This window comes from Thamnophis sirtalis, unplaced genomic scaffold (assembly GCF_051295495.1).
Source record: "Thamnophis sirtalis isolate CommonGarterSnake01/CBP01778 unplaced genomic scaffold, rThaSir2_p1.2 scaffold_6, whole genome shotgun sequence".
Taxonomy (NCBI): Eukaryota; Metazoa; Chordata; class Lepidosauria; order Squamata; family Natricidae; genus Thamnophis; species Thamnophis sirtalis.
In genome coordinates this window covers 38,864,218-38,877,473 of record NW_028261386.1, presented here as the reverse complement: position 1 = coordinate 38,877,473, position 13,256 = coordinate 38,864,218, and the positions used below count along the sequence as shown (strand labels likewise).

Here is a 13,256-nt window from a genome sequence, read left to right as displayed (position 1 = left end):
TTATGAAGAAACATGGAGGCAACCTGCCACTGGTGAATTTGAATTGAATTTGAACTGAATTTATTGCACTTATATGCCGCCCTTTTCCCCGAAGGGGACTCACAGGAAACAGCCTTCTGGCTGAGGCAGCACACCTGCATATCTTTTGCAGCACACCAATGTGCCACAGCACACCAGATGAAAACTGCAACACTACATAATTTGCTCATCATTTGCTGAACAACCCCAAATGGCTAGCTGCATATGTGGTAAGCCACAAATGATGGTTTTCAAACTAGAGAACAGTGGCTGTGCTCATACAATATTGTTTTAATGAACAAGACAATATGAAATATTTAAAATATTTGCATGCTGATTTTTAAAATCCCCAGGTTGTCCAAAATGATAAATGCAGCATTATAAAAAAAAAATCTTACTAGTTTTTAAATTTTATTTCTCAAATTTATGCACTATCCATCTCTGGATGGTATAGAGCAGTGTTTCTCAACCTTGGCCACTTGAAGATGTCCGGACTTCAATTCTGGGAGCTGAAGTCCAGACATCTTCAAGTGGCCAAGGTTGAGAAACACTGGTATAGAGATAAAACAATGAAATATGCATAAATTTGATAAATAAATGGAATGGATGTTTTTCACTGGCTTCTAACATAAGCTAACCCAGAGTTCACCAACCAAACAACTTTCAAATGTCATGATAGGGAATGATATTGGGAAAATCAGGGTTACCCTAGTTCAGAGAGACTATGAGTAGGTCAGTGTTGGATACTGGAGCCCCACCTCCATCCAGTGGGGCAGTCAAAGTGTTACGGTCTCTTTCCAAATTCTAAGAAGGTCAGAAGCCCTCGTATGAATCGGAAATGGCTTCATGACCACAAAAAAGTATCTTTCACCAACCCACCAACATGACTTTATTTGATTTTAATTTAGACTGTAATGTGATTTCAACTAGTGTGTTTGTAAACAACAAACTTGGCATTATTGTGCTGCTTGGCATTAAGTGAATTCAGCCAACTGTTTAAAAATCTCTAATTAAACAATGATTGTTTTAGCTGAAGCCAATATCAGTGATAATTAAACTGAATAAGGAATCAGATTTGCACAAGACCAAGAACTTTGGACAATCCTAGATTATGCATTCTTATTTTGTCTCCATGACACTATAAACAATAAGAGCCAAAATGTATAAATAAGGAATGCCCAGAAATACAGACTAAGCACTGGACACTAGATTTTTCAGAATTCATTAAAATTGCACCCAGAAAACAGTTATAGCATTAAAGTGATCCAAATTCTACTGTGGGATGCATACAGAGATGCATATTCACACAAAATTCTTTTTATGCTATTCCTGGCAAGGAGCAGGCTAAGCAGTGTTTTTATCTAATAAAGTTCTGGGCCAGGCAGAGTGTTGCCAAAGGCTGTCAACATTCTTCAATGTCCATGCTGATCTATCAATTTATAAAATTAACTTCAGAAATGTTAGTGTAGCCATTGGTGAGTTATAGTCCAACACATCTGAAAGTCAATTCTTTGAAGTTTATCTATTGGCTGCAAGCAATTGGGACTATATCCCCAAACCTCCAGAAAATGCAAGATTATATTTGAAGATTTTTTTAAAAAAAGTTGTCTAAAAGTTTTATGGGTCACCATTTAGCCAATCAAAGAGTAAAAAGTCAACTAAATATTAGTGTTATCTAGTTCCAATAATAGCTATGCTTTTGACAAAAACTATTTCTATCAAACTGGACATAGAAACCTCTAGTACAGTGATGGCGAATCTTTTCGGCACCGAGTGCCCAAACCGGAATGTGTGTGCATGCATGTGCATGCGTACGTGCGTGCACCAGAGCATCGGAAACACAAAGACCAGCTGGCCGATATGCATATGTGCACCAGCCAGCTCGTCTTCGGGTTTCTGGCATGCGCATGTACGCCGACCAGCTGGTCTTCTCGAGCTCCAGAGCACCAGAAACCTGAAGACCAGCTGGTTGGCCCACACATGCCTGTTTTTTGGCAGTTTTGGGGGCAGTTTTCAGGTGCTCCGGCGCCCACGAAGACCACCTGGCCTGCGCATATGTGTGTCCCGGAAACCAGAAGAACAGCTGGCGACGGCGCACATGCCCACAGAGAAGGCTCTGTGTGACACCTTTGGCACGTGTGCCATAGGTTTGCCATCACGGGTCTAGCATATCATTGTTTACGTATGTTTGTTAAGTCTTAAGTCTATTAGTGACATACTGGAATTCATCCTGACATAAGCATAAGCTATAATAAATGGAACCCACTGCAACTTCAACTCCTTAGTCACCTTAGTCACTTAAGGACCTATGCACTCTGATCCGGGGAGTAGTTCCTTGAACAAAACAAAGGCACAGGTCTGATCAAAGTTATCTTCAACATTAATCCAGTGAAATGGATTAATGAGAGACCGCCTGCTGCCAATTACCTACCAAAGACCCCTCAGATCTCACAGGGTCGGCCTCCTCCGGGTTCCGTCCACCAACCAATGCCATCTGGCTACTACCCGGGGAGGGCCTTCTCTGTAGCAGCTCTGGCCCTTTGGAATGAACTCCCCGCGGAGATCCGGACCCTCACCTCTCTCCAGGCCTTCCGGAAAGCCGTCAAAACCTGGCTGTGCCGGCAGGCCTGGGGTTGATGAGTTCCCCTCCCCTCTCGACTGGTATGGCTGTGTGATTTTCGTGTATTTTAATTATGTGTACTGTTGTTTATGTTCCCTTTCCCCTTTGAGTTGTTCGCCGCCCTGAGTCCCTCCTGGAGAAGGGCGGCATACAAATAAACCAAATACAATACAATACAATACAAATTCTATTTGAGGCTATCACCCATCTCCTCCCACTTATGACTGCATGACTGTAACTTTGTTGCTTGTATCTTTACTACTTATACTGATATTGTTTCCTGATTGCTTATCTGTACCCTGACTATCTAAGTGCAGTACCTTATGATTCTTGACTAATGTATCCTGTCTTTTTATGTACACTGAAAGCATATGCACCAAAGACAAATTCCTTGTGTGCCCAATCACGCTTGCCCAATAAAGAATTGTATTCTATTCTATAGCACCAGTGAAGGTACTGGTTGGGACACATGCTTAACATTCATTCCCTTCCTACAAATCGATGGATCTGCTGCATTTACAACATGCCGGTCATTCTTCCTCTTTATACTCGGAAAGAAGCACAACCCTTATATCTCAATGGGAACTCGGGTCTCTACAGCCGCGTTCGGGGAGCTTTGCCCAAGTTTCCCGGATTGAGCAGGGAGAGGTGAGAAGGGAGCTCGGTTCTTGTGCAGGATAAGCCAACTCGAAACCGGGCTAAACTCGGAATCGAGACCCCTGGTTCCCCCAGGGCTAAAGGAGGGCAGCATTTCACTCTTATCGCCTTTTTGCAGTATTTAAACCAAATGTCTCCCTCACTGCCCGCGAGGGTCTGCCTCGAGCTGAATCCGTCCCGGAATGGGGCGTGCCTTTCCGGCACGAAAGCGGCTGATAGGTAGGCCCGTGTCTCTCTTCCCTTCCGGTATCAATACCAGCCCGATCCTTCGGGAGAGGCAGCGCTGCACCGGACAAGCAAGTCGAAGCTCGCCACCGCCGTTGCTGCAAATGTCAGGAGAAACACGTGGAGTTAAGAGCGGTTCTCCTAAGCGGGTTAAAGAGCGCTCTGGCATCCCAGACGCCGCCGCCGCGTTTAAGGGAACTGGCGACCGAGAAGCAGCTTTGGGCTCCGGCACCTTTTCTTTCTTTCGCCCGCCAAAGACCCACTGCCCTTTCAGAGCCCCCGCATCGACCCCGATCTCCCTTTCCGGCCACCCTTTTCTTTTTTGCACGGCCACCCTGGAAGGCAGCCCGCTTTCCCCGCCCCCCCCCCAACACGCCCCAACCGCCCTCTACCTTCTTCATGATGCCAGTCTTCCTCTTGCTGAAGGTGGTGTAGCGTCGCAGCTTGTTGTCGATAAATTCCATCTTGATCTTGACCCGGCCGCGGGTCTTCTTGCCGGGCTTGGCGCCGCTCACAGCCCCGCTCACCCCGCCGTAAGCCCCGGCCGCTGCCGCCGCGGCCGCCGCCTCCGTACCCCCCACCCCTAGTTCCATGTCCCCCAAAGTCCGCTTGATGCCGCGGCGCTCGCCCACCAACTCCTCATCTTCGGCCGAGTCCGAATCGCCTTCGCTGCCGCTGGCCGCCACCGCCGCGCTTACATCCCGGTCTCGGTCGAAGCGACCGCCGATCGTCCCCTGGCCGCTGGGAGGGCCCGTCCCGTTGCCGGGCCCGCGCACTCCTGCAGCAGCAGTGCCGCCGCCATTCGCCCCGCGGGGAAGCCCGACACCTGGCCGCCCGGAGGAGGTTCGCGCCATGCCCATGACCGCGCTCCGGGCCAAGGCGGCAGCGCCGTTCCCGGCCTGGCTGGGTAACATAGTGCCGGTGCCGCCACCTCTTCCTTCCATGTGGGGCTAACGCGTCGGGTCAGACCGGCCCTGCCATGGGCCCGAGCGCCGGCTGCTCCGACCCGGCCCCCTCGCCTGTACCCGGCCTCCGCTCGCCCGCCTTCCTAGCCGCTGCCTCACACCGGAGTCAGGATCCGCGCCGGCCCGGGGCACCCCCTCCCCCCCCCCGCTATCTTTCCCCCATATAAAGCGATACAATGTTGCCTTTTATGGCGAGGACGCTCCTTATATGGTGAGAGCCGGCGCTTTGCATCTATTGGCCGCCCCCTAGCAGCGCTTGGACGCCGTTGGCTGTCGGGGACCGGGCTCGAGTTCTCGTTGGTGGAAGGCACAAGGGCTCATTTGCATACATTCCAAAAGAGCTGCGTTCGTTGAGACGTCACCCCGAGGCGCAGCTCTTAAAGGGGAAGGAGGCTGCTGGTTTCAAAAGGAAGCCCGAGTCTCAAATGATCTCTACTGAACCGGGTGGAGGAATGGGGGGGAAAAGGGAAGAAGGAATTGAGATCCGATGAGCCGGTTGAGCAACAGAGGAACGGAAAAGACCCAACCTTCTCCCAACCTATCGCCTTTCGTTTTTCTCCAGAGAGAACCGTCATTGGCCCGGCGTGGGGTTATAGGGATTGTGTAGTTCCATCTGGAGGGCTCCTTCCAGGTCCGGGAGGCTCGAAATGGGAGAGCTGACAGACGGTTCGGACCGATGCGCCCCCTCCCCCGCCTTCAAGTATGCGTCAAACTCGGTGAAGCCGGGACGGATTCTGGGACTTGCAAAGAGCAGGAATGTGGCGTTTCCCAGGGAATTCTGCGCTTCCAGCCGCCACCGATTGAACTAAGAAAAGGACGGGAGCGCCAAGCATCGGCGGCGCCCGCGGAAGTTAGCTACTGACGACCCTCCCCCGCCCCCCATCCGAGAGTGGGGAGGGGTGAGAAGAAGGCGCTGAAGCCCAAAACCTTTGACTGGCACGAAGGGGATCTTAGCCCAGGCGTGCCTCTCTCGCCCCTCCCGCCTTGGGGCTGGCTCGCTTCTGGCTTTGGAGTCCCACGTGCTCCAGTTCTGGGGAGTGTTCCATCACTGCTCGATTTAGGAGCTAAGTAGCGAGAGACCCATTCCTGGAGATCAGTGGTGTATTAACCATTAAGCCAAGTGTGTCCAAACTTGGGAACTTTAAAATTTGTGGACTTCAACTCCCAGAATTCCCCACCTGCATTAAGTAGACTAAGCAGGTACTTATGGCACCAGGCCAGTGGTGGGTTTCATATCCCGTTCCAACTGGTACAGTTGGAATGGGGCCGGCGGCATCCTCATGGATGGGCACAGTGCACGCATGCGTCTCAGTGCCTCCACAATGCTCTGCGATGCTCCAGCTATTCCGCGGAGCGTCGTGCAGGCGCTGTACGCACCATGCACATGCATGGCAGCACAGAAGCTTTAAAACACAGGTAAGGAGCTTGGACAGGTGAACCCTCTGGAGCACCATACCAGAATGGTATCCGGTGCTCTGGGCTGGCTCCGGCATGCCCATAACCCACCACTGCACCAGGCCCAAAGGGGGCACCACAAAGTTGAGAAAAAAAATGAAAAAAACCCAATGAAGATTTGTACACTATGTACAAAGGAAGGGGGGCACCAAGGTTTGTCAGTGCTTAGGGCACCAGTGAGCCTTAATCCGCCACTAGTGGAGATAAGTTTCAGGTCTGTTACGAGCTCAGCCCCTTCTCCCTTCCCCTCCTGAGTTGGTAGTAGAGGAAACGAAAGGCAACAATAGGCTGTCAAGAAGTTACCTTCATTGCAATATGTATTTCCCAGAAATTTGGCTTCACTTGCACCAGTTTCCCAGCACACCGGCTCCTCCTAATGGAGGAGGAAACTACTAGCACTGGACATTTATTTATTTTATGTATTTATTTTATTTCATTTATTTTGTCAAGCATGAATTAGATAACAGATATATATATAAACGTGATTATGAATACATGAAATGAATACAAATCATTGGTGGGATTCAAAAATTTTTACTACTGGTTCTGTGGGCATGGCTTTCTGGGCGTGGCAGGGGGAGGATACTGCAAAATCCCCATTCTCTCCCCACTCTTAAAATTTCCGCTACTGGTTCTCCAGGACCTGTCAGAAGTGGTTGAATGTCACCTTTGATATAAAGGCAAGGGAATATTAGGACAGGGACGGTAGGCATGTTGGTGCACTTATGCACTCCCCTTAAAGACCTCTCAGGAATGGGGTGAGGTCAACAGTAGACAGCCTAAGGTTAAAGTTTTGAGGGTTTGGGAAAGAAACCACAGTGTCAGGTGGTGCATTCCAGGCATTGACAATTCTGTTAATGAAGTCGTATTTTCTGAAATCAAGCTTGGAGCAGTTTACCATACGTTGTGTGCTCGTGTGTTGTGGTTGAAGCTGAAGTATTCATTGACAGGACATTGTAGCACATAATTTTATGTACTACGCTTAGGTTGGATCTACATTTTGTGAACCTCAGATGTATTTACTTCCACCACCACCACCGGGTTAGAACAACAGAACAACCTTCTGTTTCGGTTTCAGCCTTTTTTCTCTTGCCAGCACGTGGAGGAACGGGGACTACACTGCCCTCTCCCGCCCTTTGGAGTCTCTCTGCCTACCGTGGGTTCCTCTGCAGGAGGAGCTGCGCTTCGGAGTTTGCTGTAAACTCATTTAATTGAGAAGAGGCTTTCATTGTCTTCTGAGCTGCCTGCTGTTCATTCTTTAACATTAAAAGTACCTCAGGGAAATCAATACAGTTGGCCTACAACCTGGCAGTATAGCACGAGCATTTATAGCACTTAGACTTATATGCCACTTCACAGTGCTTTACAGCCCTCTCTAAGCCAGGGGTCTCCAACCTTGGCAACTTTAAGACTTGTGGACTTCAATTCCCAGAATTCCTCAGCCAGCAAAGCAAAGCTGGCTGAGGAATTCTGGGAGTTAAAGTCCACAAGTCTTAAAGTTGCCAAGGTTGGAGACCCCTGCCCTAAGCGGTTTACAGAGTATCAATTGAAACTGAAGGTGTGGGGCTTAGATCCTGCAGTTGCACAATCAAACTAACAAAAATGCAAAAGCGTAAAAGAGTTCCATTTCTGATAATAGTAATAATTGACTGGTGCAAAAGACATGGTTGGCAGGGAGCTGAGTCCAAAATACCCATCTCTCAGGTGTGAAAAGAGAAGATACCCCCAAACAGTGTGGAGAAGCTCAAAAGAGTACCATTATATAAAGCCTTAGTAAGGCCACACTTGGAATACTGCATCCAGTTTTGGTCACCAATGATATAAAAAAGATGTTGAGACTCTAGAAAGAGTACAGAGAAGAGCAACAAAGAGGATTAGGGGACTGGCAGCTAAAACATACAAAGAAGAGTTGCAGGAATTGGGGAATTCTATACCATTTCAGACAAATGGCTATCAAATCTCCTCTTAAAAACTTTCAGTGTTGGAACATTCATAATTTCTGGAGGCCAGTTGTTCAACTGATCAATGGTTCTCACTGTTAGGAAATTTCTCCTTAGTTCTAGGTTGCTTCTCTCATTGATTGGAATGCAATGCAATGCAATGCAATGGGATAGAATAGAATAGAATAAGAAGAGTTGGAAGGGACCTTGGAGGTCTTCTAGTCCAACCCCCTGCTTAGGCAGGAAGCCTTACACCACTTCAGACAAATGGTTGTCCAACATCTTCTTTAAAACTCCCAGTGTTGGAGCACTCACAATTAATTCCACTGATTGTTCTGTCAGGAAATTTCTCCTCAGTTCTAAGTTGCTTCTCTCCTTGGTAAGTTTCCACCCATTGCTTCTTGTCCTGCCTTCAGGTGCTTTGGAGAATAGCTTGACTGCCTCTTCTTGAACGTAAAACAGAGCCTTGGGGTACTCCGCTACATACTTCCCTCCATGTAGATGCAGTTCCATTGAGGACTACACGTTGAGTGCAGTTGGTCAGCCAGTTACAAGTCCATCTGGTGGTGATGCTGTCTAACCCACATTCTTCTACTTTATCTAGTAGTAGGTTATGGTCTACTTTATCAAATGCCTTACTGAAGTCGAAGTAAATTATATTGACGGCATTCCTCTGGTCCACTAATTTTGTCGCTTTGTCAAATAATGCAATAAGATTAGTCTGGCATGATCTGCTTTTGACAAACCCATGTTGGCTTTTGGCTATTACTTTGTTTACTTCTAGGTGTTCGCTAATTTGTTGCTTGATTATCTTTTCCAGAATCTTTTCTGGTATTGAGGTCAGGCTGATAAGTCTGTAGTTTCCTGGATCTATTTTTTCCCCTTTTTTGAAGATGGGAACCACATCAGCTTTTTTCCAGTCCTCTGGCAGTTCCCTGGTGCTCCAGTATCTCTGAAAGATATAGTTCAGTGGTTCTGAGATCTCGTCTGCCAGTTCCTTCAGAACCCTGGGGTGTAATCTGTCTGGTCCTGGTGATTTGAACTCATTTAGCATAGAGAGGTGCTCACCATTTTCTTCTCTATTTCAACTTGTGTTCCTAATCTGATTTTTGTGGTGCTATTTTTGATAGTTTGGACTGTTTTTTCCCTTTGTGTAAAGACAGATGCCAAAAATGAGTTAAATAGTTCTACTTTCACCCTGTTGCTTGTCACCTTCTTGCCACTTTCTCCCAGCAATGGACCAATTGTTTCCTTAACTTTTTTCTTGTTTTTAACATGTTGGAAGAAGCTTTTTTTTGTTATTTTTTACTTGTGTGGCAAGCCTTTTTCATTATGAGCCTTAGCTTTCCTTACTTCATCTTTATAGGCTCGGGCTATTTGCTGATATTCTGCCTTAGTTATGTTCCCCCTCTTTCCACTTTTTATACTTATCTTTTTGTCTTTCAATTTGTCAGAGAGTTCTTTATGCAGCCATGCTGGTTTCTTTTGGGAGCTGTTATTTTTCTTCTTCATTGGTATTGTTCTAGACTGGAATTGAAGTCCACACATCTTGAGAAAACACCACTTTAAAGACTCTTTTTCGTAAATGGCAGAGAAGTTGGGCTACCAAGAGAGTGTGTTATTTTACATTCATTATAATTATAATCGTGGGACATAAATTAGACAGTGAATGGCCTGAAGCTGATCAATGAACACGATACTGGTTCATGGATGTGAACTAGTGGAACCCTGGTTCCATTAGTTAATTGTTCTCACTGTCAGGAAGTTTCTGCTTTGTTTTAGGTTGCTTCTCTCTTTGTTCAGTTTCCATCTATTGCTTCTTGTTTTGCCTTCTGCTTCTTTGGAAAATATGTTGCCCCCCCTTCTTTGCGGCAACCCCTCAAAAGCCTGTTTTGTGACATGCCTATCACACTCTTGGGCAAAGCATGTGAGCCATTTCCTCCTTTCACTGGTCCATGAAAGTACATCTATAGTATGTAGATGCAGATAATAAAGTCAAAAAATGGTGAACAACATTTTTACAGAACTATAGATAAATTGGGGCCGGGTGTGACAAGGAATTGCTGGGAGGGGAGGGGCCGGGCTAGGCACCCCTCGACATGAGTGATGTTGAGTTGGCCATGCCCAACTCAACCACATGGCCACCCAGCCACACGACCACCCAGCCACGCCCTCCCAATCACATGACCATCTAGCCACGCCCACCAAATCACACCCACAGAACCGGTAGTAAAATTTGAATCCCATCACTGGATTTATAGTTGCGAAACTGGGATCAAACCCCATTGAAACTTTCAAAATAATTTTTTAAGCTATCTTTCTCTGGAAACTAGGAAAATTTATACATTATTAAGCAGAAGTTTTAAAACAGCAAAACTAATTATTTATTTTATTAAATTTATATGTATTTATATATACCATGCAAAAAACTTATTTGATTTCAAATTTCTGATGCCCCCCTCCCAACACTGGGTACTTGCCAACTGCCCTCTATTTATGGCCATTTGCAACATAAAATCAGGTCTACTCATGTGGTCATTTATAACTGTCACAACGTGAGATTAATTTCCAGACTCAATGATCTATACTAAGGATAAAAAAATATCTCTATATATAATAAATATAAACATCAAAACCTATGACTTTTGCAAAAGGGAAGGAGAGGAAAGGAAAGGAAGACAGCTTAGAAAATGAGGCTGTGTTTAAATTATCACAAGACTAGATAAGTCAGAATTTTAAAACATACTATTGGCAAAAGAGGGACTCACAAGGAGCATATAAAAGCCTTCTCAGATGTGCTCATTTCCTATTCAGAAATGTGATGGTCATTTTGTTCCAGCAGCTCTTGAACTATTTTGAGCATAGAGTCATTCTCAACTGTCACTTGGGAAGCTACATGGACTCTGATAGCTCCAGCTCTATTGAAGAAGTCATAAGAAAATTGGGAGGGAAGGGGATTGTGCAGCTGGCCAGGCTTATAGATGCATAATTACTCGACAGAATTAACATTTGTCAATTTAATAATTTTTTGTCCTAAAGTAGGGCAAAGTCCTTGCCTTCTCTATTTCATTGGATTTACTAATACCAGCTACATGTTGTGCTTCATGAATGAAATTGACATGTTCAGGATAGTTCATGAATGAACCCCACCCAAAGCCCTCGTGTTGAAAGCTGAAAAGGCTTTAGCTGTAATGAGGTGTGGCCTCTTTACACCAGTCTTTGATGGCAAGAGAAAGGGAGCAATTGCTTTTCGTCCCTTTTGCTTAGAAAGGGGACAGTGGACAGAATGAAGAGTGTCTACTTGAGAGCTTCAACCATGCAGAACCTTCAGAGCAACTGAAATACTGCTGCTGGCCTACCAATTTTAGCAAGAAGAGGCTGCTGGGGAAGATTTTGCCCTGTCACCATCAGCTCAGATTGCCTCCCACTTGCTGTATGTTCCATTCTCAGACGGGGAATTCAAATTAATTAGAATCAGACGTGTGCAATAGGATTAAGTTGTGGGGGGGGGGGGGATGTTAGGGATCCTGCAATTACAGCCTGTAATTGAGTTTCCGATTATGCACCGAGATCCTTCATTTCTTTTCTTGTCAGAGCTACACTATAAAATAGTTCCATCACACATTAGCAGCCAGTTGAAGTTGTCTTGTTTGTTTTAGCTGCCACAGACAAACTCGTACTTACTGCAATTCAAGCTGGGAAGGAAATCTGCCCCAGGTTCAGCTGACTGACAGTTCAGGCAAGCAAAGCAGTTGGTATGTATTGCTGCTCAATTAATTTGCAAAATAGTTTTGAAACCTTCACAAAGTTACTCCTTGCCTTCAGGCATCTTCTGCTCTTGTGTATTTCATTTCCTCCTATTTTTTCCATTTATGGTATACCACGCTCATCTGGTTGGACTGTAAACGTAAATGTGGTTAGAACGCCTAGCTTCTCTGCAGCTTAAAGAAAATGCAGGTTAGGTGGCTCTGTTCATGTCTTCCCTTGAAATTCCTATCCCATACTTTTTCAAAATATTTGAACTACACAATTAGATAAGGCTCTGCCACACATTGACAATCATGTGGTTTGATTGAACTAGAAAAATGCATGTCTAATTCAATATCTTCACAGATTCCCAGAGGTAAGCTTTAGGGTTTATGCAGAAAAATGGGAAACTTCTTTGTGATAGCATTGCACAGAAAATACAAAGAAAGAAGAAAGAGAAAATAAAGCAGTTGGATTCATTGAATTTGGTGACCAAGTAATAATTTGAACTTGGACATCAATACTTTAACATTGCTAATAGCTAGTCTATCTGTTATATCTCTTTCTCTCATCTATCTATCTAGCTGTCTAGCTAACATTTGGCAAGTAAGTAAGCAAGTAAACAAATAAGTGCAAACACATACACATGCAGTAAAAAGACAAGTTTTCCCCGAACATTTAACAGGTTTGCTTTAAAGAGTTTCAGTTCAAAACTGTGAGTAGAAAAGTAGTCAGAAAAACTTTAAGGGTCAGAGCTTTGAAGAAAGTTTGACAGCCGATCCACAGGATTGTGGGTTCATAGATTAAGAGTCAGGATAGCAGAAGGAGGAGTCAAACAAAGATGGAAGAGGAAAGGGAAGATCAACTCGAGAATATGTGGCAAACCCTAATTACTTTGAGAGTTTCTAAATACAACCATAGCCGCCTTAAGCAACCAAAACCTTGACAGAAAGAGTGAGACAAAAAGCAAAACTTCCACAAGGTAATATTTCTGATGTTGGTACCATGGCCAGTCTACCCTGACTGTCATGTCTTCCTATTCACTGGAGAAACTGGCAATTTCTGCTGTACAAAACAAAGAGTTATGATTGGCAATTTGCAACCTCTACCTAACGAGCTCTTCATTTATACAGCAATGATGAACCTTTCCAAACAAAAGTTCAGAACAAACAAGTTCAGAAAGAACATCAGACAATAATTTACTGTCTTCTTCCAAATGCATCCTTTGGTGCCAAAGAGGTTCTTCCAATGAGGAACTGAGAGAATCCTTCTGTCATTATTCAAGGGCAAATAATCATTACATCAGAAATGTAATGGCAGACCGCAATTAGCAACTGAAATTTATTCAGATTTACTTCATGGATTTTCAACAGTATAGAATCAATGGAAATAATCCACAGTGATGGAATTTCAACATTTAATTTACAGAATGCGTCCAAAATCTGGGACTAATTCTGTGGAATTAAACTTTAGCAAATTTTACAAAATATTTTATGACATAAAAATGATAATAGAACAATTTATCCCATAATACTAAATATCATAAAACATTTCCTGTGCTGTTTGATTATGCTATACAATTCATTGTCAAGGCAGATACATCTCTGAATGTATCTCTACTTTTCAGTT

At 44.9% G+C, this 13,256-nt stretch overlaps 1 protein-coding gene across 3 annotated transcripts in view; it reads right to left on the bottom strand.

The window, feature by feature from the left end:
- The window catches only part of SRF (serum response factor), a 76,587-nt gene extending 71,997 nt beyond the window's left edge, over positions 1–4,590 (bottom strand). For all 3 annotated transcript variants that reach the window (XM_014069995.2, XM_087717665.1, XM_014069994.2), the window contains exon 1: positions 3,913–4,590. In XM_014069995.2, the coding sequence (XP_013925470.2) occupies positions 3,913–4,464 (552 nt within the window). In that variant the 5' untranslated portion in view covers positions 4,465–4,590. The remainder of the gene's footprint in view (positions 1–3,912) is intronic.
- Between the last annotated feature and the right edge of the window lie 8,666 nt (positions 4,591–13,256).